Below are 22911 nucleotides of genomic sequence, written 5' to 3'. Positions count from 1 at the left end.
GAGGAAGAGAAGAAGAAGTAGTGTTTGGATTTGATATCCCGCTTTATCACTACCCGAAGGAGTCTCAAAGCGGCTACCATTCTCCTTTCCCTTCCTCCCCCACAACAAACACTCTGTGAGGAGAGTGAGGCTGAGAGACTTCAAAGAAGTGTGACTAGCCCAAGGTCACCCAGCAGCTGCATGTGGAGGAGCAGAGACACGAACCTGATTCCCCAGATTACGAGTCTACCGCTCTAAACCACTACACCACACTGGCTCTCACCACACTGGAGCTGGTACCGAGCAACGGGAGCTCATCCCGTCACGGGGATTCGAACTGCTGACCTTCTGATCGGCAAGCCCTAGGCTCTGTGGATTAACCCACAGTGCCACCCGCGTCCCTAGAGAATCTCTAATATAGTTCAAATAAAAGGCCTAGCACCTGCAAACCATGGTTCTTAATCCCGAGTGAGTAGACCAGGCTGCAGTTACCTGGCATTGAGGGGAAATGCACTCTACACATGCCCAGAGGCATTGCTTGTTGTTATTCTTTCAGATACTCTGGACGCTGGGGATGGAAACAGATTTTGAAGCTGAATTCTGCTGAATCCTGATCCAGATTAAGCCCTGTGGAGAGGAAATATCTTTAGCAGTGGTGCTTAAATGACATCAAAACCCATAGTGGTATATTGTCAGTAAATAATGCAGGCAGGAGAGCTTAAAACTAGTCTTCATTCTGCTGCTCTTCCTTCCTTAAAGAGACACAACAAGTTTGCTTTCAAGAGAGCTTTCATGTGATGCTCAAAGTCTTGGCGCAAGCTTTGAAACTCTTCAGATTTCTGTATGCCGTATTTATATTTAGAGTTACAAATATTGCATGTAGGCAAAAAAGAAAGAAAGTTGAACACATGATGAGTCACAGGCCGCTGCTGTGTCAGGCTTGGCAAAGGAAATCCTCCTAGTGGTTCTCTTCGCTTTCTGTTCCAACAGCCGTGTTCAATTAAACTCTTCAGACCGGAGGAGATTGCTCAGCACCAAACCCCACACAATGTGGGAGATGTAAGACTGAATCTCCAGGCATATCCCAGCTCTCTAAAACACAGTGGAAACTGGTCCCATAGGGTAGAAGGAGGGGAGGCCAACAGCAGATGGCGCCAGAGGCAATGACAAGCAGAGCCAGCTCATTCCAGTTTTGTCCCCATCTTACTCCCAGCTGAATTCTACACATGCAGCACCAAGACTGTGGAGCAGTTGGCTGAGACTTGGGTACCACACATAGTTTCTGGAACTATTGAGCAGAGAATAAGGGCACCTCTGGATGGCCTGTCTATTGAGCATTTATTCTGATTTGTTTGTGGGGAGGTTAGATGATGTTGCATCAAACTAGGTCTTGCGTGTGGAGACCCTTTAACCTAGGCCTGGAAATAAATTCAGACATGACTCATATTTTTGGTTTGGTTTTTGGCAGAATTTAGGCCACAACTTTATTGATTACAAATCAAGTGAGTGGTTGCATAGGCTCTGGTTCCAAAAGCTACCTAAGGTAGCACTGACTCTGGACGCACCATAAGTCAGCAGCCAGGTCCACACCTGGGACGGGGTCCTGACTAGCGCCAGGCCTGATTCCCCCATGTGTGCCCAGAACTCTGGAGAGGGAACACCCCACTTGGGGGAATACCAACCAGAAGTCCAATGGAATCCTTTAAGAGGAATACCTGTGGATAGGGTGGTAAGGGATCATTCCACCCCATCAGCATGAACCAGAGCCTATTCGCCAGCCGTACAAGTTGTGACGAATTGCTACGCAGCAGGCGAAACCCAAATGGCACCAGCCAATCAGCCAAGTGGGGAAAAATTCCTGCTGTGCTCCTGCAACAACGGCAGACGACACATGACGGCATAGCAAGGTCAAGCAAAAGCCCTAAATTAGGGAGAGGTGGGCGGGTGTTCCGATGCACAGTGCCTAAATAGTGGTCCATCTGACTCCTTTGATTGGCATGCCCTAAGCCCAATTGCGGGACCCAGGTGGCGCTGTGGTTAAACCACTGAGCCTAGGGCTTGCTGATCACAAGGTCGGCGGTTCGAATCCCTGTGACGGGGTGAGCTCCCGTTGCTTGGTCCCAGCTCCTGCCCACCTAGCAGTTTGAAAGCACGTCAAAGTGCAAGTAGATAAATAGGTACCGCTACAGCGGGAAGGTAAACGGCGTTTCCATGTGCTGCTCTGGTTTGCCAGAAGCGGCTTTGTCATGCTGGCCACATGACCTGGCCAATAATGCGAGATGAGGGTGCAACCCCAGAGTCGGTCACGACTGGACCTAATGGTCAGGGGTCCCTTTACCTTTTACCTTTAAGCCCAATTGCACTCCGTCAGATGGACCACCAATAGGGTGTTGTGGCTGCTCCAATTGTCCCCGCCCCAACACCCAGACCTAGTTGCCGGATCCCACCGCAACGCGTGCCCTCTCTTGCAGGCAGGGCCCGATTTATCCTACACTTCCCAGTTTGCTTTTCCATCACTTTCCTTATCACAAAAACTCTAATTGTTTGGGGAAGCAGGTTTGTTTCACGAAAGCTCCAAATCAGCTTTAATTGCATCGCCTTAATTTACCAAGTTGCGATTGAACCCCACCCCAAAATTGCCACAGTCTAGAAGCGCCTCATATGAGCTGAATGGATGATGATGGATCAAAGTCAACAGGATGAAAAGGTGTTTTCTTTCAATTTCTTGCCGTTCTCACTTTCCCAGCTCTACGAAGCTGCGCACACTGGCGAGAGGTTTATCGCCTGGCCTCCTGAGATTTGGCGGCACCAAGACAGACTTCTTGATCTTTGATCCTGAAGAGAAACCAACAGCAGAGGAAGAGGTTTGCCAGAATTTGTTGGCTAAACAAGGTAGGTTGGATCCGAAAGGTTGCAAGCTGCAGCACACTTACACATGAGCAAGTGTCACCAAGCACGGAGTGGAAGCAGACTGGCATTGGGTGGCAAAAGCAATTATGCATGCCTTTGATTTTCAGAGATGAAATAGTGATGGATTATGAAGAACCTTCAGCATAAAACCTAGTTGACACCATCCTCTATGCAAAAAGCAGATTCATTTTCCAAGTGTGGATCATTATGCAGTCTACACAAGAGGGAGGTATCAAAAGAGCTAGGAGAGCTAGGTGCCAAAAACCCTGGAGAGCTGTTGCCAGTCAGAGTAGACAACACTGAACTAGAGGGACCATTTGTCTGACCCAGGTATAAGGCAACTTCCTAGGCTCCTCAGGCCAGCCTTGGCTTTCAGGTCACCCTGACTCCCGGCACCTTTCGCTGTAGTAAATTAGGGGGGCAGCTTTTTCCGCAAGGAAAACTGAGCACAGGAAAGCCTGCTCTCTCCTGAGTTGGCTGAAACAACAAAAGCCAGGCTCCCTCTGTCTCTGTGTTAGTGGTGTTAATGGTTGCTATCAATCTGTGAGGCCAAGTGGGGGGAAATAGTATCTGTTCTAGAACTTCTGCTCAGGCTTTTCATAGACAGGTGTCAGCAGTCCTATTATACTAACTGCAAATGTCAATTTCATCTAGTTTCAGGCACTGGGGGCTGCTGACAACGCTGTATTCTTACACAGGGCCTCTTGGTGTCTTTTGCAAGGGCCTCCCCCAGGCACTCTGCACATGAGATAAAGCAAAATCAACATGATCCTTGACAGCGCTGTTGGTTCTTTCCAAGACTATCAGGCAACTGACACTCTTTGCTAGTGGATGGTCTTGCCCCGAAGAATTCGGGAAAATCCGTATTGGATAGGACTGCAAACTGAAAGAAGTTTTGATGAGTTTAGAGTCAGATTTTAGTCAATTTTTAAAATTGCATTGACATTATTGCAGCGTTCCAATACTCGATCGGGATAATGAACTAAAGTCGATTGCATTTCATAGAATAATAATAATAATAATAATAATAATAATAATAATAATAATAATTTTTTATTTGTACCCCGCCCATCTGGCTGAGTCTCCCCAGCCACTCTGGGCGGCTTCCAGTCAGATATCAAAACAATACAACAATAGCACAATTACAAAAGTCACAAACAATACATAAGCCACATCAAAAAATACACAACCGAATAGAAACCAATTTCGACATGAATCAAAATCTAAAACTAAGAATACATCCTTAATACAGTTTAAAATAACATAGGTAAAAAATAACAGGAATTTAAACAAACAAAACAAAACAAAATGGAGCCCTCTCTGCCCAGCAGCGGCGGCGGCAACAGTCCTTTATAAAGCCCATCAGACCCCGCCCTGGGCCAGGTGGTAAGTGGCAGGACTGGGGCCTTCAGGCGCTGAGCAGGGGAGTCCTCCTGGCTGATAGCAGCAGCAACAGCAGTTCTTATAGGCCTTGGCCCCGCCCTGGGCCAGGTGGTGAGTGGCAGGACTGGGGCCTCCAGGCGCTGAGCAGAACCGTTGAACTGTAAAGTTGAAAGGGACCCCGAGGGTCATGATTCCTGCAATGCAGGAATATGCAAGTGGGCCATACAGGGATCGAGCCTGTGACCTTGGTGGTTTCAACACCAAGCTCTGGGGTGCCTGGGAGGTTCCTCATAAGGGAATAACGTCCCATGGGCTTCAAAAGGTTCCCTGCTCCTGCTGGTGAGATCATCAGCCTGAAACGTTGATCGCTGATGTGTGTTCTCTTTCTCTCTCTTTCCTTCTCTCTCTGCTGCCACAGATGCTGCAGGTGTCTGTGGATTCAGATCCACGCCTATGGACGTCATAGAGCAACTGCAGTCTCAGTGGCCTTTCCAGGAAATGGTCATCCTCTGGGAGGAATCCAGGAAGAGGCTCCGAAACACAACCATTACACGTAAGACACTTGCAATCACCACGCGCTAATTGGAAGGTCTCTCTCTTCGCCGTTTGCTGAAAATGACGGGGTCTGGAAACTTAATGAGCCAGGGGCGTAGCCAGGATCAAAACTAGGGGGGGGCAAGCCATGGTCGTTCAGGGGCGGGGCCAAGGCATGGGAGGGGAGGGGCCACGAAGTGGGAATGTGGGCGGGGCTACAGGGCCAGCAGGCCCGGTGACATTGTGGCGGCGGCGGCGGCAGCGGCCACCTTGTGCTTCTGGGGCTGGCGAGAGGGGGTGGCTACCCTGCTTGGCTGGAGAGGATGGGAGGGTTGGGCAGGCAAGAGGGGGTGGCAGGGCAGGCGAGGGCGAGGCAAGGCACGGCCGCAGCCACGGCGGCTCCGAGGCGTTGCTGCATATCAGCATAATATTTCAACCATGTCGTGGGTTCAAGCCCCACCTTAGGAAAAAATTCCTGCATTGCAGGGGGTGGACTAGATGACCCTTGTGGTCCCTTCCGACTACAATTCTATGATTCTATTGATATATTGCCATAGCATATGCATCATTCTGCTTTCTTTAATTGTCCTAGACATAGCAGCCAACTCCTAGAGGCCTAGGTGCCTCCCCCCCCCAATTACTGGTAAATACCGTATTTGAAAGAGTCACCCCCCCATGTTGATGGGCTTTCTATGTGGGGCTTATCTCCCCCCCCCCCGTATTTTATTAAGGATGGAAGAGGGAGGGAAGGAAGGAAGAAATAGAGAGAGGGATAACTCATATTTGTGGGTGTCTCTGGGTGACGCTGTGATGCTGGAACTCTGCAGCAAGAGGACGGGAGGGTCGGGCAGGCGAGAGGGGGTGGCAGGGCGGGCGAGGGCGAGGCAAGGCACGGCTGCAGTCACGACAGCTCCGAGGCATTGCTGCATATCAGCATAATATTTCAACCATGTCGTGGGTTCAAGCCCCACCTTAGGAAAAAATTCCTGCATTGCAGGGGGTTGGACTAGATGACCCTTGTGGTCCCTTCCGACTACAATTCTATGATTCTATTGATATACAGTGGTACCTCGGTTTATGAACACAATTGGTTCCGGAAGTCTGTTCATAAACTGAAGCGTTCATAAAATGAAGCGAACTTTCCCATTGAAAGTAATGGAAAGTGGATTAATCCGTTCCAGACGGTCCGCGGAGTAACCGTTCATAAACTGAAGCGAACTTTTCCATTGAAAGTAATGGAAAGTGGATTAATCCGTTCCAGACGGGTCCGTGAAGTACTTAAACTGAAGCGTTCATAAACTGAAACATGGGTGTAATTGGTTCCGGAAGTCTGTTCATAAACTGAAGCGTTCATAAACTGAAGCGAACTTTCCCATTAAAAGTAATGGAAAGTGAATTAATCCGTTCCAGATGGGTCCACGGCGTTCATAAACCGAAAATTCATAAACCGAGGTGTTCATAAACCGAGGTTCCACTGTATTACCATAGCATATGCATCATTCTGCTTTCTTGAATTGTCCTACTCCTAGACATAGCAGCCAACTCCTAGAGGCCTAGGTGCCTCTCCCACCCCCACCCCCAATTACTGGTAAATACCATATTTGAAAGAATCATCCCCCCATGTTGATGGGCTTTCTATGTGGGGCTTATCTGCCCCCCCCCCAGTATTTTATTAAGGATGGAAGAGGGAGGGAAGGAAGGAAGAAATAGAGAGAGGGATAACTCATATTTGTGGGTGCCTCTGGGTGACGCTGTGATGCTGGAACTCTGCAGCAAGAGGAAGATACCGGTACGCCTGTACAGGAGCCTTGTAAGCAGCTTTCTCTCTGCTTGATTTACAGCAGGCACGTCCAACAGGTAGATTGTGATCTACCAGTAGATCACTGGATGTCTGTGGTAGATCACTGGTAGGTCACTGGCACCCCTAAAAAAAGCTCACCCAAAATTTTCCTCCTCCCTAAAAAAAGTTGAACTATGACCTGAAGCCCTAAACAAAAATGGGCCTCCCTCCCTCCTAAAAGAAGCTCAACAAGTTTGACCTAAACCCCCCAAAACAGGGCTTCCCTTCCTTAAAAAAACTCAACAGCTTTGACCTGAACCCCCCAAAAGGGGGTAGATCACTCCCAGTTTTAAACTCTGTGAGTAGATCAGAGTCTCTTGGGAGGTGGCCACCCCTGATTTACAGTATACAGATGCAGGAGGAGGGGCAGACTGGAACACCTGTGCTTTTTATAAACATCACTGTGTCTGTCAAAGCTACAGCCCCCCCTTTCTTATTCACTTCCTTTTAGCCTTGCAGAGCCACCTTAGTCAAATTGAATCCTCTGCACCCTCATTAAATCGTCAATAGAACTCTTAATGTGATTCCTGAATGCTCATTAACAACTTCCACTGAAGAACAATAGGGTGAAGTGGTCAGCTATCGAAACTTGCCTGGAGATATCTGCTCCATTGTCTTAACTGCTTAACTACTGGTAGCCACTTTGCTTTATTTATTTGATGTGTTTTTGTTACAGCTGTCCCCCCCCCCAGCAAGCGGAGACTTAGCTACTCTTGCTAAAGCAAAGCCCTTTCCACTTCAGTTTTTGGAGGGGAAAAGTGCTGGTTATGGTCTGTAAAATACATTAATTTTTTGCTTCTAGGGGGGGCAACTGCCCCCTCCTGCCCCCCCCTGTCTACACCCATGTAATGAGCTCTGCTAATTACCCTGCAGTAGGGATAAGTAGGGACGCGGGTGACACTGTGGGTTAAACCACAGAGCCTAGGGCTTGCCAATCAGAAGGTCGGCGGTTCGAATCTCTGCGATGGGGTGAGCTCCCGTTGCTCGGTCTCAGCTCCTGCCCAACTAGCAGTTCAAAAGCACATCAAAGTGCAAGTAGATAAATAGGTACTGCTCCAGCAGGAAGGTAAACGGTGTTTCTGTGCGCTGCTCTGGTTCACCAGAAGCGGCTTAGTCATGCTGGCCACATGACCCGTAAGCTGTACGCCGGCTCCCTCGGCCAGTAAAGCGAGATGAGCGCCGCAACCCCAGAGTCGTCCGCGACTGGACCTAATGGTCAGGGGTCCCTTTACCTTTACCTAGGGATAAGCAAACTAATAGACAAGGGGAGTACATGTGACTTCCTGGCATAACTGCTGCACCAAAGGGCCTCCTTGTCATGTCCCTCCTTGCTGAATACCCTCCTGCAGCTATGGCGGGTCCTCTGGTTCTTGCCATCATCTATGTATGTATGCAAGAGGCATCATCTATGTATGCAGGTCAACAACTGTACAAAAACTGCAAGAACAGGGCTAGGAGAATGAGTGGCTGTTGAGTGTAAGGAAAGAGCTGGATCATTCTGGAGGCTTCTAGAGAACCTGTTTATTGAGCACAAAATAGCTGCTCTTTGGCACCTTCTTGCGGTGCTTTGTGTACAGCACCAGCTCATTTGGGGTAGGTGTCTCCTGAATCTTTCTTTTCAATTATTTTTTAACATCTTTATTGACAATTCAAAAAGTAAATAGTTATATGTGCACTAAACATGGTGATACGTAAATAAAAGAGAGACAAAGAAAATGAGAAACAGAACCCACGTAGAAGGGAAGATAAAGGGGGGGGGAACCCCAAACTGTATACAGTGGTACCTCGGTTTACAAACACAATTGGTTCTGGAAGTCTGTACTTAACCTGAAGCGAATTTGCCATTGAAAGTAATGGAAAGTGGATTAATCCGTTCCAGGCGGTCTGTGGAGTACTTAAACTGAAGCGTACTTAACCTGAAGCGAACTTTCCCATTGAAAGTAATGGAAAGTGGATTAATCCATTCCAGACTATGGAGTACTTAAACTGAAAATACTCAAACCGAGGCGTACTTAAACTGAGGTATGACTGTATTTTACAAAGTTGTAATTGTACTTTGCCAGATCTTAACCTATTACAGTATTTGTAAGAACAGATTCCAAATATCATTGAATTTGTCCATGGCAAGTCTGCCTTTTGTATGTAAGTTGTTCCTATGTTGTGAGTTTGTATAAGTCTTCAATCCAATCGTAGAAGTGAGCCGCATTTTTATTTTTCCAATTCATCAGTATCAGGTTTTTTCCTGGACTCTGTACTGCAATTAAACTTTACAACATGTTGTAACCCTATGCATTAATGTTCTTTCCACAACTGTATATAATGAACTTCACAGTGGCTGCTTCCACCCCAATGTCCACACATTTGTTATATGCTGCTTCAGACTGTGCAAACGTGGACCACACTAGAGAATAAGAAAAAGGTGTAACTGTGGTTCGTGGATTAAAAATAAATAAAAAGCAGCCACTGTGGTTCCCTTCCAACTCTACATTTTTTATGATTCTGTGATTCATCTTCGCTGGTGAACCTTCTCCAGTGAGACGATTTTTCTGACCTAGGATTCCGGTGGGGAGGAATTTTTCCCAGGGATTTCCTCCTCGTAACATGACCCTTTGTCCTTATTCCCCCCCCCCCGTTCACAGGAAGTACAGTGGATATTCTGTATGACTTTGCACGCTGTGCCAATCTGCACCTGATCTTCGGACTCAACGCTTTGCTGAGGAAAGGCAACCAGTGGGACAGCTCAAACGCCCAGCTGATTTTGAATTATACCGAATCCCAGAATTACGACATGGATTGGGAACTTGGGAATGGTAGGTCTCAGATTGGAGTGCGCTTTTGTGTTGGCAGTATGCAAATGCATATGGGGGAGGGCAAAGTGTGAGGGGGAAGAAAGCCCATAAGCCCCTCTTCCCTAAATTCAGCCCTGCAAAATCACATGCCATGTCAAGGATTTTTTTAAAAAACACAATGCTTTTATGCACCCCTCACAGCTTTTGTGAAGTGATGCCTTCAGGACAGAAGACAGCAGCAACAACAAAATAAATTGTTAAATCGCTTTGGGATGTTTAATGCAGATCTTTCCAAACATTTCATGTTGGTGATACACTTTTTAGACAACAACAACAACAACAACAACAACAACAACAACAACAACAATAGTATTTATACATACCCCGCCCATCTGGCTGGGTTTTCCCAGCCACTCTGGGAAGGTCACAACAGAATATTAATAAAAAAGCAATAAAACATCAAACATTAAAGACTTCCCTAAATAGGGCTGCCTTCAGATGTCTTCTAAAAGTTAGATAGTTGTTTATTTCCTTGACATCTGATGGGAGGGCGTTCCACAGGGCGGGCGCCACTACCGAGAAGGCCCTCTGCCTGGTTCCCTGCAGCTTCACTTCTTGCAGGGAGGGAACCGCCAGAAGGCCCTCGGCACTGGACCTCAGTGTCTGGGCTGAACGATGGAGGTGGAGATGCTCCTTCAGGTATACTGGGCCGAGGCCGTTTAGGGCTTTAAAGGTCAGCACCAACACTTTGAATTGTGCTCAGAAACGTACTGGGAGCTAATGTAGGTCTTTCAGGACCGGTGTTATATGGTCTTGGCATCATTTTGTGACACTGTAATTCAGTTTTGCTAGCAAACTGGTGGTTAAACTAACCCATTTCCAGCCCTGGGAGGAATGTTTGCACAACACACTGCAGCCGACACACTAATGTGTTGCGACACACAGTTTGGAAAGCTCTGGTTTAATGGAAAGCAATTCAGTGAAAGAAAAAAAAAATCCATCACTTTTTAGATGCTGCCCCTGCCAGGTAATTTGAGAGACCGCCTTACCCCTTAGATAAAATTGAGTCTCACGTATCTTTAGTTCCAAATGTTCCTTCGGAATAGTAAAGTTTGATATTTAACATTCTGTACTTCTGGTTGATTACTGCCACTGTGCAAATTCTGAATGAGTCACACAGCTTTGAGAGCCATCTAAGGATGTTTACGCTTTCTACAGAGCCCAACAGCTTCAGGAAGAAGTCTGGCATTTATATCGATGGCTCCCAGCTAGGACAGGACTTCATACAACTACGTCAGCTGTTGGACAGCTACAGCAGCTACAGAAATGCCAAGCTCTACGGGCCTGATGTAGGTCAGCCTCGGAAGCACACTCAGAAGTTGCTACGGAGGTAAAAATAAAAACACCGGCATCGTTTGACTTGATGCCGATATGCCCCACTGCAGAACATAACAAATAACCATTGTTGGCTTTAGCCATGGTTTGTTACCTTAATCCTGATTGAGATCGCTAAGCCTGGGCAGGGTGCAATTTTCTTTGCAGTTTAGATAAAATGTTTTTTATGAGACAAAATGGACAAGGTTACAGTAGAGCGGGAACCCAGGTGGCACTGTGGTTAAACCACTGAGCCTAGGGCTTGCTGATCAGAAGGTCGGCGGTTCGAATCCCTGTAACGGGGTGAGCTCCCGTTGCTTGGTCCCAACTCCTGCCAACCTAGCAGTTCGAAAGCACGTCAAAATGCAAGTAGATAAATAGGAACCGCTACAGCGGGAAGGTAAACGGCGTTTCCATGTGCTGCTCTGGTTTGCCAGAAGCGGCTTTGTCATGCTGGCCACATGACCTGGAAGCTATACGCTGGCTCCCTCGGCCACCAATGCGAGATGAGCACGCAACCCCAGAGTCGGTCACGACTGGACCTAATGGCCAGGGGTCCCTTTACCATTTACCTTTACAGTAGAGCAGAGCAGCAAAACCACAGACTCAATACTGAGCTGGGTGTCTAATAAGTATAATACGGAGTAAAGCAGCTTCCTAAATTTATATGTACCGTCTGTTTTGCTGGATTACCGTTCCCCCAATCTGAAGAATTTGAAGAAAAGCAGAGGAGGTGGTAAATCTAAGCCTTGTTGCTCTTCAAAACATCTGATGAAGTGTGCATGCACACGAAAGCTCATACCAAAATAAAAACTTAGTTGGTCTTTAAGGTGCTACTGAAGGAATTTTTTGTATTTTGTTTGGACTACGTCAGACCAACATGGCTACCTACCTGTAACTAGAACCTTGTTGCTCTTTGTTGTTTTGCAGCTTCCTGAAATCAGGAGGAAAAGTAATTGATTCTGTCACATGGCATCAGTAAGTATTGAGTTCATATTCAGCAACTCGTTACCCAAGCATTACGGCAGCATGTACCGTGTTTCTCATATTATAAGACATGTCTTATATTTATTTTTTCCTCAAAAAAACACACTATGGCTTATTTTCAAGGGATGTCTTATTTTTTTCCTCCTCCTCCTGCCGCAGCTGGCATTGCTACTGCGCCTATCACTATGTCTTATTTTCGGGGTATGGCTTATATTCCTTGAATGCTTAAAAATCCTGCTATGGCTTATTTTATGGGTATGTCTTAAAATATGAGAAACAGGGTATCAAAACATTTACCAGTTACTGGAAACTGTGGGAGGGAAAAGTGCTGTTGTGCTCAGGTCTTTTTAAGGAAACTGTCCATGGGGATATCTGTCTGGTAAGATGCTGAACAAAATGGATGTTTTGCCTGATCTTTCTTAACATACGCCTAGTTCAGAGAAATATTAAGTCGATGATAACTGCGGAGAAAATATGAAGAAAACCATGAGGAAAACCAGTTTGTTTTTCGTTTGTTTGTAAAAGTACAGTGGTACCTCGGGTTCAGAACTTACCGTAATTTGTTCTTAACCTGAAACTGTTTTTAACCTGAGGTACCACTTTAGCTAATGGGGCCTCCCGTTGCCGCCGTCGCGCGATTTCTGTTCTCATCCTGAAGCAAATTTCTTAACCCAAGGTACTATTTCTGGGTTAGTGAAGTCTGTAACCTGAAGCGTCTGTAACCTGAAGCGTCTGTAACCCGAGGTACCACTGTATGTATATGCTGCCCTCACAAAATATCAGGCTAGTAGTGTATAAAAACATTAAAAGCAGTACAGAACCAGGGCCGTCTTAACCATATCTGGCGCCCTGGCGCCAAGATCCCTCCGGCGCCCCCCGTGAGTAAGGCGGGCAGGAGGAGCGTGCGGGGAGCTGAGAGGCATGGAGGAGGCTGCCCCAGGCTCCCGTTAGCCACGCAAAGCTCCGGAGGCGCACGGGGAGCGTGAGCCTGGAGCCGCCGCACTGCGCCTCTCAGCTGTTCAGGTGGCCCCAGGCCAGCGCTCCCCGTGCACCTCCGGAGAGTTACCTGAAGCCGCTCAACAGCAGAGGCGCGCTGAGGCAGACACCAGTATTCGGCACCCCTGATGGCCAGGCGCCCTGGCACCTTGCTCCACCCAGCCCGGGCCTAGGGACGGCCCTGTACAGAACAATCATCGAAATGACTGGCTACTCAAGAAGGTATCATAGAATAGATTCATAGAGTTGGAAGGGATCCTGTGGGTCATCTTGTCCACCCCCCTGCAATGCAGGAATCTCAGCTAAAGCATCCATGACAGATGCCTGAAAGTCAAACAGCAAGGGTGCCTGTCACCTCTCTGCTAGGAGAGTGTTCCACAGTGTTAAATACCCAACTTCTTGTTGAGGTCATTTGGGCTTCTGTAACAAAATGGACAGCTAACAGCTCTCTTCTGGGTGATCTCTAATAGAAGGGCTTAAGCACCCAAATTGTGCTGGACTTATTGTATCAACACGAGCCTTTTCCAGCTCACCAGTGTAATTTACTGGTAGACTTACGTCAAATGTCTTGATTTCGCAGCTATTACCTGAATGGCCGAACTGCTACCAGAGAGGATTTCCTGAGCCCAGATGTGCTGGACACTTTCATCACAGCCGTACAAGAAGAACTCCAGGTAATCGGGAGTCTGTGTGGGTGGCTGGACAGCTCATCTATTCCTCCTAATTTAAAGTTGCCGATCTCCCAGGCTCAAGTCCCTGTATTGACTCACCTTTCTACACTTCGATTTCACAACATTCTCTAGCTTGTTGACGACACTGTCCCAGGCAAGAAGGTTTGGCTGGGAGAAACTAGTTCAGCCTACGGAGGGGGTGCTGCTCAGCTGTCCAATACGTATCTTGCTGGTTTCATGTAAGTACAATGATATACATTCCTACAAGCTCTGCTTTCCTTCTGTGGATATTGGGATCTTGTCCTCTACCAATGCCCTAGAAGCCCTTCCTTTGACCAAACAGAAGCTATTGTGTTCATTGATGCCCATAAAGCTATCCATGTCTAGTAGCTATGGTGGCTATGTTCTGCCTCCAAAGCTAGAGGCAGTAATGTTTCTGAGTACCAGTTGCTGGAAACCACAGGAGGAGGGCAGGCTCTGGTGCTCAGGTTCTGCTTTTAATCATCGCAAAAGCAAAACTATACCGTGATAAATCCCTGAAACGAGATACAGTGGTGCCTCGCTAGACGAATGCCCTGTAAGACTAATTTTTCGCTTAACGAATAGATTTTTCGAGTGGAGGTTGCCTCGCTAGACGAATTCGTTTTATGAAAAATTCGTCTAGCGAATCACGGTTTCCCATAGGAATGCATTGAAGTTCAATTAGTGCGTTCCTATGGGCAAAAATATATATATATTTTTCAATGCATTCCTATGGGATTCGCTAGACGAATTTTTCATTATACGAATTGACCCGTGGAACAAATTAAATTCGTCTAGCGAGGCACCACTGTATTGATAAAGTGAATAATACTAAAACTCAACTAATGATTACCCAAAGAAACATAATAGGTTTAAATCTCCCAAAAGAAACTTTGATATAGAAAAGACATGAATTTCTCAAAGTAACCTCTAAATAAAGTAAACCTTGACGAGGTGCCGGCCAAGTGACTCGTTTCACTGGAGAATCTCTATCTGTTTCCTCAGAAGGGAAATATTTAGGGGCTGAAGTTTCCTTATAATCAAAAACTAAACAGGAGCTGTAAACTCTGAAAAGAATTGAAAATTACATAGCAGTCAGGGATAAACCTCCCCAAGATAAGACTATAGTTGTTTAAACTAAAGGTTAGCTAACCTATGGGACAATTCAGCTAATGAATATCATTGCTCTTAGAAAAAGATTAAGCAAAGGGCTGTAAAAGCTCTCCTAGTTGTGATGTTGTAACGCCATTGTTCAGACGGCTGGAGGGTGTTTCTGATTCTTGGCTTATATATCATCAACGAACCTTTTATACTAGTTCCATCAAAAAATATTTATTTTTGGTCTTTAAGAATGTCAATAAGATTGACAGTTTTTTTTTGCATGGTGTCAGGAGATGCACCCCAATATTAAATTTACCGCCCAATATCACAGTCAACGCATTACCTTTCTTGATACAGTTGTATACCGGGATAACACTAACCAACTGGCAACGAGAACCTACAAGAAGCCTACAGATAGGCTGTCTTATTTGCACTATAAATCGTTATAAATCTTATCTTGGGGAAGTTTATCCCTGACTGCTATGTAATTTTCAATTCTTTTCAGAGTTTACAGATCCTGTTTAGTTTTTGATTATAAGGAAACCTCAGCCCCTAAATATTTTCCTTCTGAGGAAATAGATAAGAGATTTTCCAGTGAAACGAGTCACTTAGTCGGCACCTCGTCAAGGTTTACTTTATTTAGAGGTTACTTTGAGAAATTCATGTCTTTTCTATATCAAAGTTTCTTTCGGGAGATTTAAACCTATTATGTTTCTTTGGGTAATCATTAGTTGAGTTTTAGTATTATTCACTTTATCAATATCTCGTTTCAGAGATTTATCACGGTATAGTTTTGCTTTTGCGCTGGTTATATATTCCCGTGATTGTCTTTTTTGCCATTCAGGTTCTGCTTTTAGGCTTCCCAGAGGCATCCGGTTGGCCACTGTGAGAACAGATGAGCCAGTAGTATGTCCTGATCTGCTTGCACATCAGTGGGAACCACATAAAATGTTATGCCCTTCCCCCATTCTGCCCCTCCCCCGCTCTGCCCTTTAGTGATGTTTTAGGGTCTTTTCCAGGTCCGGTGCCATGCGCATAGGCACAATGATGTGCCAGTTGGTTGTTGCCTGTACAACCATGAGCGTTCATCCTGAATTATTCTTATTCTTATTAATATTTATTGGCCAAGTACAAACATACTTGGAATTTTGCTTCGGCTACATTGCAGTGTAAACGTACCTTATACAAACATTGTTCCACATACAATACAATAGCACAGCAAGGAACCCCACCCATAACTGGCCTCCCCTTCCGCTACACAACTATGAATTTAACAATTTGATGGCACAAGGGGGGGGGAACTGTTCCTGTGCCTAGCCGTTTTTGTGTATAGATTCCTGTAGCGACATCCAGATGGAAGTAAATCAAACAGCTGATGACCGGGATGCAAAGGATCTGCAACAATTCCCTCTGCTATCTTCCTAGCTCGGACAGCATAAAGTGTCTCTATTGAAGGCAACCAACACCAATTACCCTTTCTGCAATTCTTACTGCTCGTTGGAGCCTTTTCTTGTCCATCTTGGAGGCTGTGCCATACCAGGCAGTAATAGAATTACAGAGAACAGTTTCAATTATACTTCTATAAAATTGGATCAACATTTTCTGGGGCAAATTAAATTTTCTTAGTTGACGCAAGAAATACAACCTCTGGTGGGCCTTTTTAATAATACTATTGATGTTGCCTGACCAATTTAAGTTTTGAGAAATTATGGAGCCCAGGAACTTAAAGGGCTCTACTACTACAACCATGTTACCATAGATGGAAAGTGGCAGCAAGTCGGAAGAGTGCTTCCTGAAATCAATTACCGTACCATCCATCCAGACTTGTTTACATGGTTCTTCCCCTTGCCCATTCCTTTTCTGTGCATTTCCCAATCACTTCCCTAACTACAAAAAGTCAGTTTCTTTTCACCCAAGTTCCCTAGGATTTCCTTGAATCTCTCTCACGAAACGCTGACATCCTGGAGGTGCCCTAACGTTGGCATCGACTGTCAACATCTGGTGGCTTCTAGAAACTCACCAGGCCATATGGTGAATCAGAAAGGAGACGAATTAGATACCAGGGCTCGTTTTAATTAAGACCAAACCCAAATCGCCCCTATTGTGGAGCCCATTCATCCTCCTGTATGAGGAATCAATCTTTTGTGTTACCCGGGACCTCTGATAACAGCATGTTGAAGAACTCTGTGCAACTGAGAAAGTTTCATAAGGTGACAATAACAGAAGCTGGTCTGCTTAGATCAGTGGTTCCCAACAAGTGGTCCGCGGACCCCCAGGGGTCCGCAAGATGCTATTAGAATAAAAAATATTAAATATATTTCGTATGATAACAGATTTTTTGTTTTGGCCGCTTCCTGCATGAGCAGAGTCTAGCGCAAAACTAGAATTAGATAGAGGCAGTAGTTCTGCTGTATGCCGTTAGGTGGCGCTTTACAAACACTACTGTTTTGCAAAGAGGCAGCGCGCGCATTCTACTAACGCTCACCTCCCCAAGATGCTTTGCGCGCGTTGGCTTCATTTGTGCGCTACTGCGCAGGTACCCTGTCTTCTCCATTCCCTTCCCTCCTCCCTGGCGCACGCTGCCTCTTTGCAAAACAGTAGTGTTTGTAAACAAAGCGTTGTTTTTCGCGGAAGCTACAGTTTGCGTAGTTAAAAATGGACTGTTGGTTAAAAAGTGGTTCATCTCATTAAGAACTGAAAATTAAACTAACTGTATACTGATGGAGTACTCTGTTGTAACTGTAAAAAACGTATAAATATAAAATATAAAAAGACTCTTAATTTGGCTCTCACTTTTTAATTTTAGGATTAGGAATTAATGGGGGTCCTTGTCACAATAGCAGCTCGATGAGGGGTCCTCGAGAAAATTTTGTTGGGAACCCCTGGCTTAGATAGTTCATCATCTGTTTTGTTTCTCTTATGGGAAAAAAAACACACTAAGGGAATTTGGGAAATTCTGTATTGAAGGACAGGCACTTCAGTTTAAGGACCTCTCATGCCCCTGCCAAGAACTGAGAATGCTTTTCCACAGCGTTCTCTCTTTTCCTCTCAACTATTTATTAAAGGTCATGGTTACAATGCTGCTATAAAGAACGCCTGCCTTTTCTGACCTTATAACTATTGAATGCAGTTCTTAAAGCACCACTTCTGATATTTGCATCAGCTCTTGTTTCTGCCTCGCACGCAGAACAAAACACCACACCTCTTTAGTTAGATCAGATGCCACCCCCCATTTGTTTTTTGGTTGCTTGAATTGACATTTTCTTTTATTTCTTGCTCCCCTCCCTACTTTTATTACGCAGGTGGCTGGACAAACTAGGTCTGTCTGCCAAACTGGGCATTGATGTGGTGATGAGACAGGTTTTGTTTGGAGCAGGAAGCTATCATCTGGTGAACGCCAGCTTTGAACCTTTGCCAGTACGTATACCTCTAAAACAATGAACACAGTGATGATGCAATGACTCCTAAAATCGACACAGGATAAAATCACCAAGGCAACTATCTGTAAACAAGCAATAAACGTCTATAAAAATGGGAAAAGTAGCTTCTTTCCCAAATAGGTTTCATCTTAAACAACAGCAAACACGGTAAATACGTTTGTAACAGTACGCAGGCAGTATGTAAATGACTTAAAGCAGGGTATATCTGTCCCCATCTGCATTTTTCCATCGGGAGGGGACACGGGTGGTGCTGTGGTATAAACCACTGAGCCTCTTGGGCTTGCTGATCAGAAGGTCGGCGGTTCAAATCCCCGCGACAGGGTGAGCTCCCGTTGCTCTGTCCCAGCTCCTGCCAACCTAGCAGTTTGAAAGCACACCAGTGCAAGTAGATAAACAGGTACCGCTCCGGCAGGAAGGTAAACAGCGTTTCTGTGCTCCCTGGTTTCTGTCACGGTGTCCCGCTGCGCCAGAAGTGGTTTAGTCATGCTGGCCACATGACCTGGAAAACTGTCTTTGGACAAATGCAGGCTCCCTCGGCCTGAAAGGGAGATTATCGCCACAACCCCTAGTCACCTTTGACTGGACTTAACCGTCCAGGGGTCCTTTTCCTTTACCTTTTCCATCGAGAGAAGCATCCATCAAGGTGGTTTTAAAAACTTAAGGACATCGTCCTCTTTCTGTGCTCCTCCCTCTTTCTGTGCTTTAAGTTGTTTACATACGGTCTTCACTTGTATATTATTTACTACAAAGCTTGATGACTAAGCTCTTCTGCGACGAAATGTTGGATTACCGGGAAAAAAGTCCAAGCACTGAACCACTGGTAGATCCCAAGTAGACTCTTTATTACTGCATTTGCAATTGTTCCAAGATAAAATCTATTGTGGAAAGAAATGAGCACTGAGCCACTGATATATTTATTACGAGTGAACCCTTTATTTACTGTGTTTGCTATTGTTTAAAGGTAAAGGTACCCCTGACCGTTAGGTCCAGTCATGGATGACTCTGGGGTTGCGGCGCTCATAGGCCGAGGGAGCCGGCGTTTGTCCGCAGACAGCTTCCGGGTTATGTGGCCAGCATGACAAAGCTGCTTCTGGCGAACCAGAGCAGCGCACGGAAATGCCATTTACCTTCCCGCCGGAGCGGTACCTATTTATCTACTTGCATTTTGACGTGCTTTCGAACTGCTAGGTTGGCAGAAGTTGCCATTGTATAAGAGAAAACCTCTCTTGGAAAGGAACTACCTTTGCCATTTTTATAGACGTTTATTGTTTGTTTACAGATGGTTGCCTTGGTGATATTATCTTGTGTTGATTGCAGTATGTATACCTCGGCAGAGGAAGTGGCAAAGGTGCAAGGAGGGGAGGGAGTGGATGGGTGGCAAGGAGCGACAGCGGAGTTGGGTGGGCATGGTGTATACCAGGCATCCCCAAACTTCGGCCCTCCAGATGTTTTGGACTACAATTCCCATCTTCCTTGATCACTGGTCCTGTTAGATAGGGATCATGGTAGTTGTAGGTCAAAACATCTGGAGGGCCGCAGTTTGGGGATGCTTGGTGTATACTGACACCTATTTTGCTTTTTAAAAATCCCACTGATAATTACCTTTTTTTTTCAATTTCTCAACTGGCTTTCACCATAAGCTCTCGAGGCAGTCAGGTCACAGCAATTTAAATTCAAATTTCAAAGCAGTTTAAAATAAATGATAGGAAAAGGATAAGGATGGGTACCTAATGGAGGGGGATTGCCTTCTGTGCTTTTGATTCCAATTTGCTCCTGCTTATCCACCAACTCTTTGCTGGTTACATTTCTTTAACATGTTTTTGCTATGCATAAAAGCTGTCTTCTTTTCCCATGCAAAAAGGATTATTGGCTTTCTCTCGTATACAAGAAACTAGTGGGCGCCAAAGTCCTGCATGTCAAGCTGTCAGGCGAAGACCCAAGGAGGCTTCGAGTGTATCTTCACTGTACAAATGAGCACCAGTAAGCATGTCTAGTAGACTCTGAAGACCTTTTGGAAAAGGAACCCCGTATTGTACTTTCAGCTAAGGGGAGACACGGCTTGGAAAAGGTGCAAGGGCCCTGGTACACTAGCTCTGGTGCAGCAAAACATGCTGGTGCAATTGCACCAAAGAATTTGAAGCTTTGTACATGTCAAGTGTAGATAAAGAAAAGTGGGGCAGGATGAAAGCATGGCAGCGAAGACACATAAACTCTCCCCCCCAAAAAATTCCAAAAGGAGTTAGGAATCCTCGCTTTGCAAATGCCTTTCTAGGCTAGGATCCTGGTAACTCGCACTTCTTGTGCGCGGGGGCAGTTTTTTAGCAGATGCCAGAAGAACGCCTGTCGCTATGGCAGGAAACGTGTGTGTGCAGCACAACCCCACATATTGCTCACCCAGAGTGTCCCCATGGATGGAGAATGGAGTTTGCCCTGCCCTATGCATTTTGCTCCGAGTGCGGCACCTCCTGTCCCAGCCCCTTGGCAGGGGCGGACTTTGTAATCTTTTGCAATACAGTGCCCTGTGCGAATCCGAAATTGGGTGCCATTGCCATGCCATTATAAGAGAACAAGGGAGGTGTTTGCAGTGAGTTTCAGCATCTCTTTTTCTAGAAAAATGGCACTGGCTAGTTGTATTTATTGATTTGGGGTTTTCTTTCCACTTCAGACTTCTCTAAATGCAAAACATAAATGCAAAGAGCCAGTGTGGTGTAGTGGTTAAGAGCGGTAGACTCCTAATCTGGGGAACCGGGTTCGCGTCTCCGCTCCTCCGCATGCAGCTGCTGGGTGACCTTGGGCTAGTCACACTTCTCTGAAGTCTCTCACAGACACAGAGTGTTTGTTGTGGGGGAGGAAGGGAAAGGAGAATGTTAGTGATAAAGTGGGATATCAAATCCAAACTCTTCTTCTTCTGTGCTTAAAATACTGCAGTTGTGCATTTCCTCTGATAACGTTTGAGGCCTGCGGGTTATAGGGTGGTACACAAATTAATTAATTAATTAATTTTGTACTTCACCAAGAGGAAACGCTCAAGCAGTGATACAGATGTCAAACAGAATGCCCTTATTTTCATATGAGGAATGTTGGAGTGTATACTATATATTATCTAGTATAATATATACTAGATATATACCCAGGTGGCACTGTGGGTTAAACCACAGACTCTAGGGCTTCCTGATCAGAAGGTCGGCAGTTCGAATCCCTGCAACAGGGTGCGCTCCCGTTGCTCGGTCCCAGCTCCTGCCCACCTAGCAGTTCGAAAGCACATCAAAGTGCAAGTAGATAAATAGGGACCGCTCCGGCGGGAAGGTAAATGGTGTTTCCGTGTGCTGCTCTGATTCGCCAGAAGCAGCTTTGTCATGCTGGCTACATGACCCGGAAGCTGTCTGCGGACAAACGCCGGCTCCCTCGGCCTATAGAGCGAGATGAGCGCCGCAACCCCAGAGTCGGACACGACTGGACCTGATGGTCAGGGGCGCCTTTACCTTTAAGAGGAAATGCTCAAGCAGTGATACAGATGTCAAACAGAATGCCCTTATTTTCATCTGAGGAATGTTGGAGTGTATATTATCTAGTATATCCTTTTAACAGGCTGCTTCATGTTTTCCTTCCAGCCCGAAGTACAGAGAAGGGGATATCACCTTATTTGCCTTGAACCTTTATAACAGCACAAAACACTTGCAGTTACCTTCTTCCTTCTCCAGCAAGCAGATCGATGAATATCTTTTACTGCCTCATGGAGAAGACGGCATACTTTCCAAGTAAGCAGCTCCAACTTTTCCTGCCTTTCTAAATATTATTTGTTTAATATGAGCTTTTAAAACTTGGGGGGGGGGATTTTCAGAGGAGAACCTTTTAATTCCCTTTCTAATGTTGTTTGGTATCTAAACGGTGTTAGCAATTTCTTTTAACCCCCTGTACCCGGACTCTTGATTTGTAGACACTGGACAAATGAGGTACCTCGAATGGGAAACTTTTGTTAGGCTGAGAATACCTTTGAAGCACACACACGCCATCAAAGAATTCTGGAAACTGTAGTTTGCCCCTCACAAAGTTATAGTTCCCAGCAGCCCTTAACACACCACAGTACCCAGAATTATTTGAGGTAGAGGAAATGTGCTTCAAATGTGCTTTATTTATATTTTTCAATTTTTTTATTCATTTTCATTTTAAATGTCAACAAACAACATAAACATAAAACACAGTACATAACAATACAATGAAAAATACATGCAAAAGAAAAAAACAAAAACAAAACAAAAATCAAGATAGAAAATACAGTAATAAAAATTTTTCTAACTTATCTAAATCTTGTTACAGGTAGGTAGCCGTGTTGGTCTGAGTCGAAACAAAATTTAAAAAAATTCCTTCAGTAGCACCTTAAAGACCAACTAAGTTTTTATTTTGGTATGAGCTTTCGTGTGCATGCACACTTCGTCAGATACACTGAAACAGAATCCACCAGACCCTTATGTATATTCAGAGGGTGGGGGTGATGGGAATGGATGATGGGCTGATAGGAGTGGTAAACCTGTTGATGACTGTTAACGACTGTTAATGACTGCAATTGGTCTTGCGGGGGGGGGGAGCAAGGGCTGAGGTGCTAAGGAAAGCTTGATCATGTATAATGAGATAAGAATCCTATGTCTTTGTTCATTCCAGGTGGCTCCATGGTTTTAAGCTTGCTAATGAGTTGCAATTCAGCAACTTCTCATTCCAGTCTGTTTCTGAAATTTTTCTGTAATAAAACAGCTGCTTTGAGATCTTGTATAGAATGTCCTGGGAGATTGAAGTGTTCTCCTACTGGTTTCTCTGTCTTGTGGTTCCTGATGTCAGATTTGTGTTCATTTATCCTTTGGCGTAGGGTTTTGCCTGTTTGTCCAATATAG

At 45.4% G+C, this 22911-nt stretch overlaps 1 protein-coding gene across 1 annotated transcript in view; it reads left to right on the top strand.

Moving 5' to 3' along the window:
* The window catches only part of HPSE (heparanase), a 34943-nt gene that overhangs the window by 6068 nt on the left and 5964 nt on the right, over positions 1-22911 (top strand). Inside the window, exons 2-11 of the mRNA XM_060278411.1 lie at positions 2726-2871; positions 4691-4825; positions 9286-9456; positions 10654-10825; positions 11740-11787; positions 13373-13466; positions 13596-13702; positions 17888-18002; positions 19887-20005; positions 21637-21783. Of these exons, the coding sequence (XP_060134394.1) occupies positions 2726-2871; positions 4691-4825; positions 9286-9456; positions 10654-10825; positions 11740-11787; positions 13373-13466; positions 13596-13702; positions 17888-18002; positions 19887-20005; positions 21637-21783 (1254 nt within the window). The remainder of the gene's footprint in view (positions 1-2725; positions 2872-4690; positions 4826-9285; positions 9457-10653; positions 10826-11739; positions 11788-13372; positions 13467-13595; positions 13703-17887; positions 18003-19886; positions 20006-21636; positions 21784-22911) is intronic.

This window comes from Zootoca vivipara, chromosome 9 (genome assembly GCF_963506605.1).
Source record: "Zootoca vivipara chromosome 9, rZooViv1.1, whole genome shotgun sequence".
Taxonomy (NCBI): Eukaryota; Metazoa; Chordata; class Lepidosauria; order Squamata; family Lacertidae; genus Zootoca; species Zootoca vivipara.
Note: the sequence above shows the minus strand (reverse complement) of the source record. Positions and strands in the feature narration are given on the sequence as shown.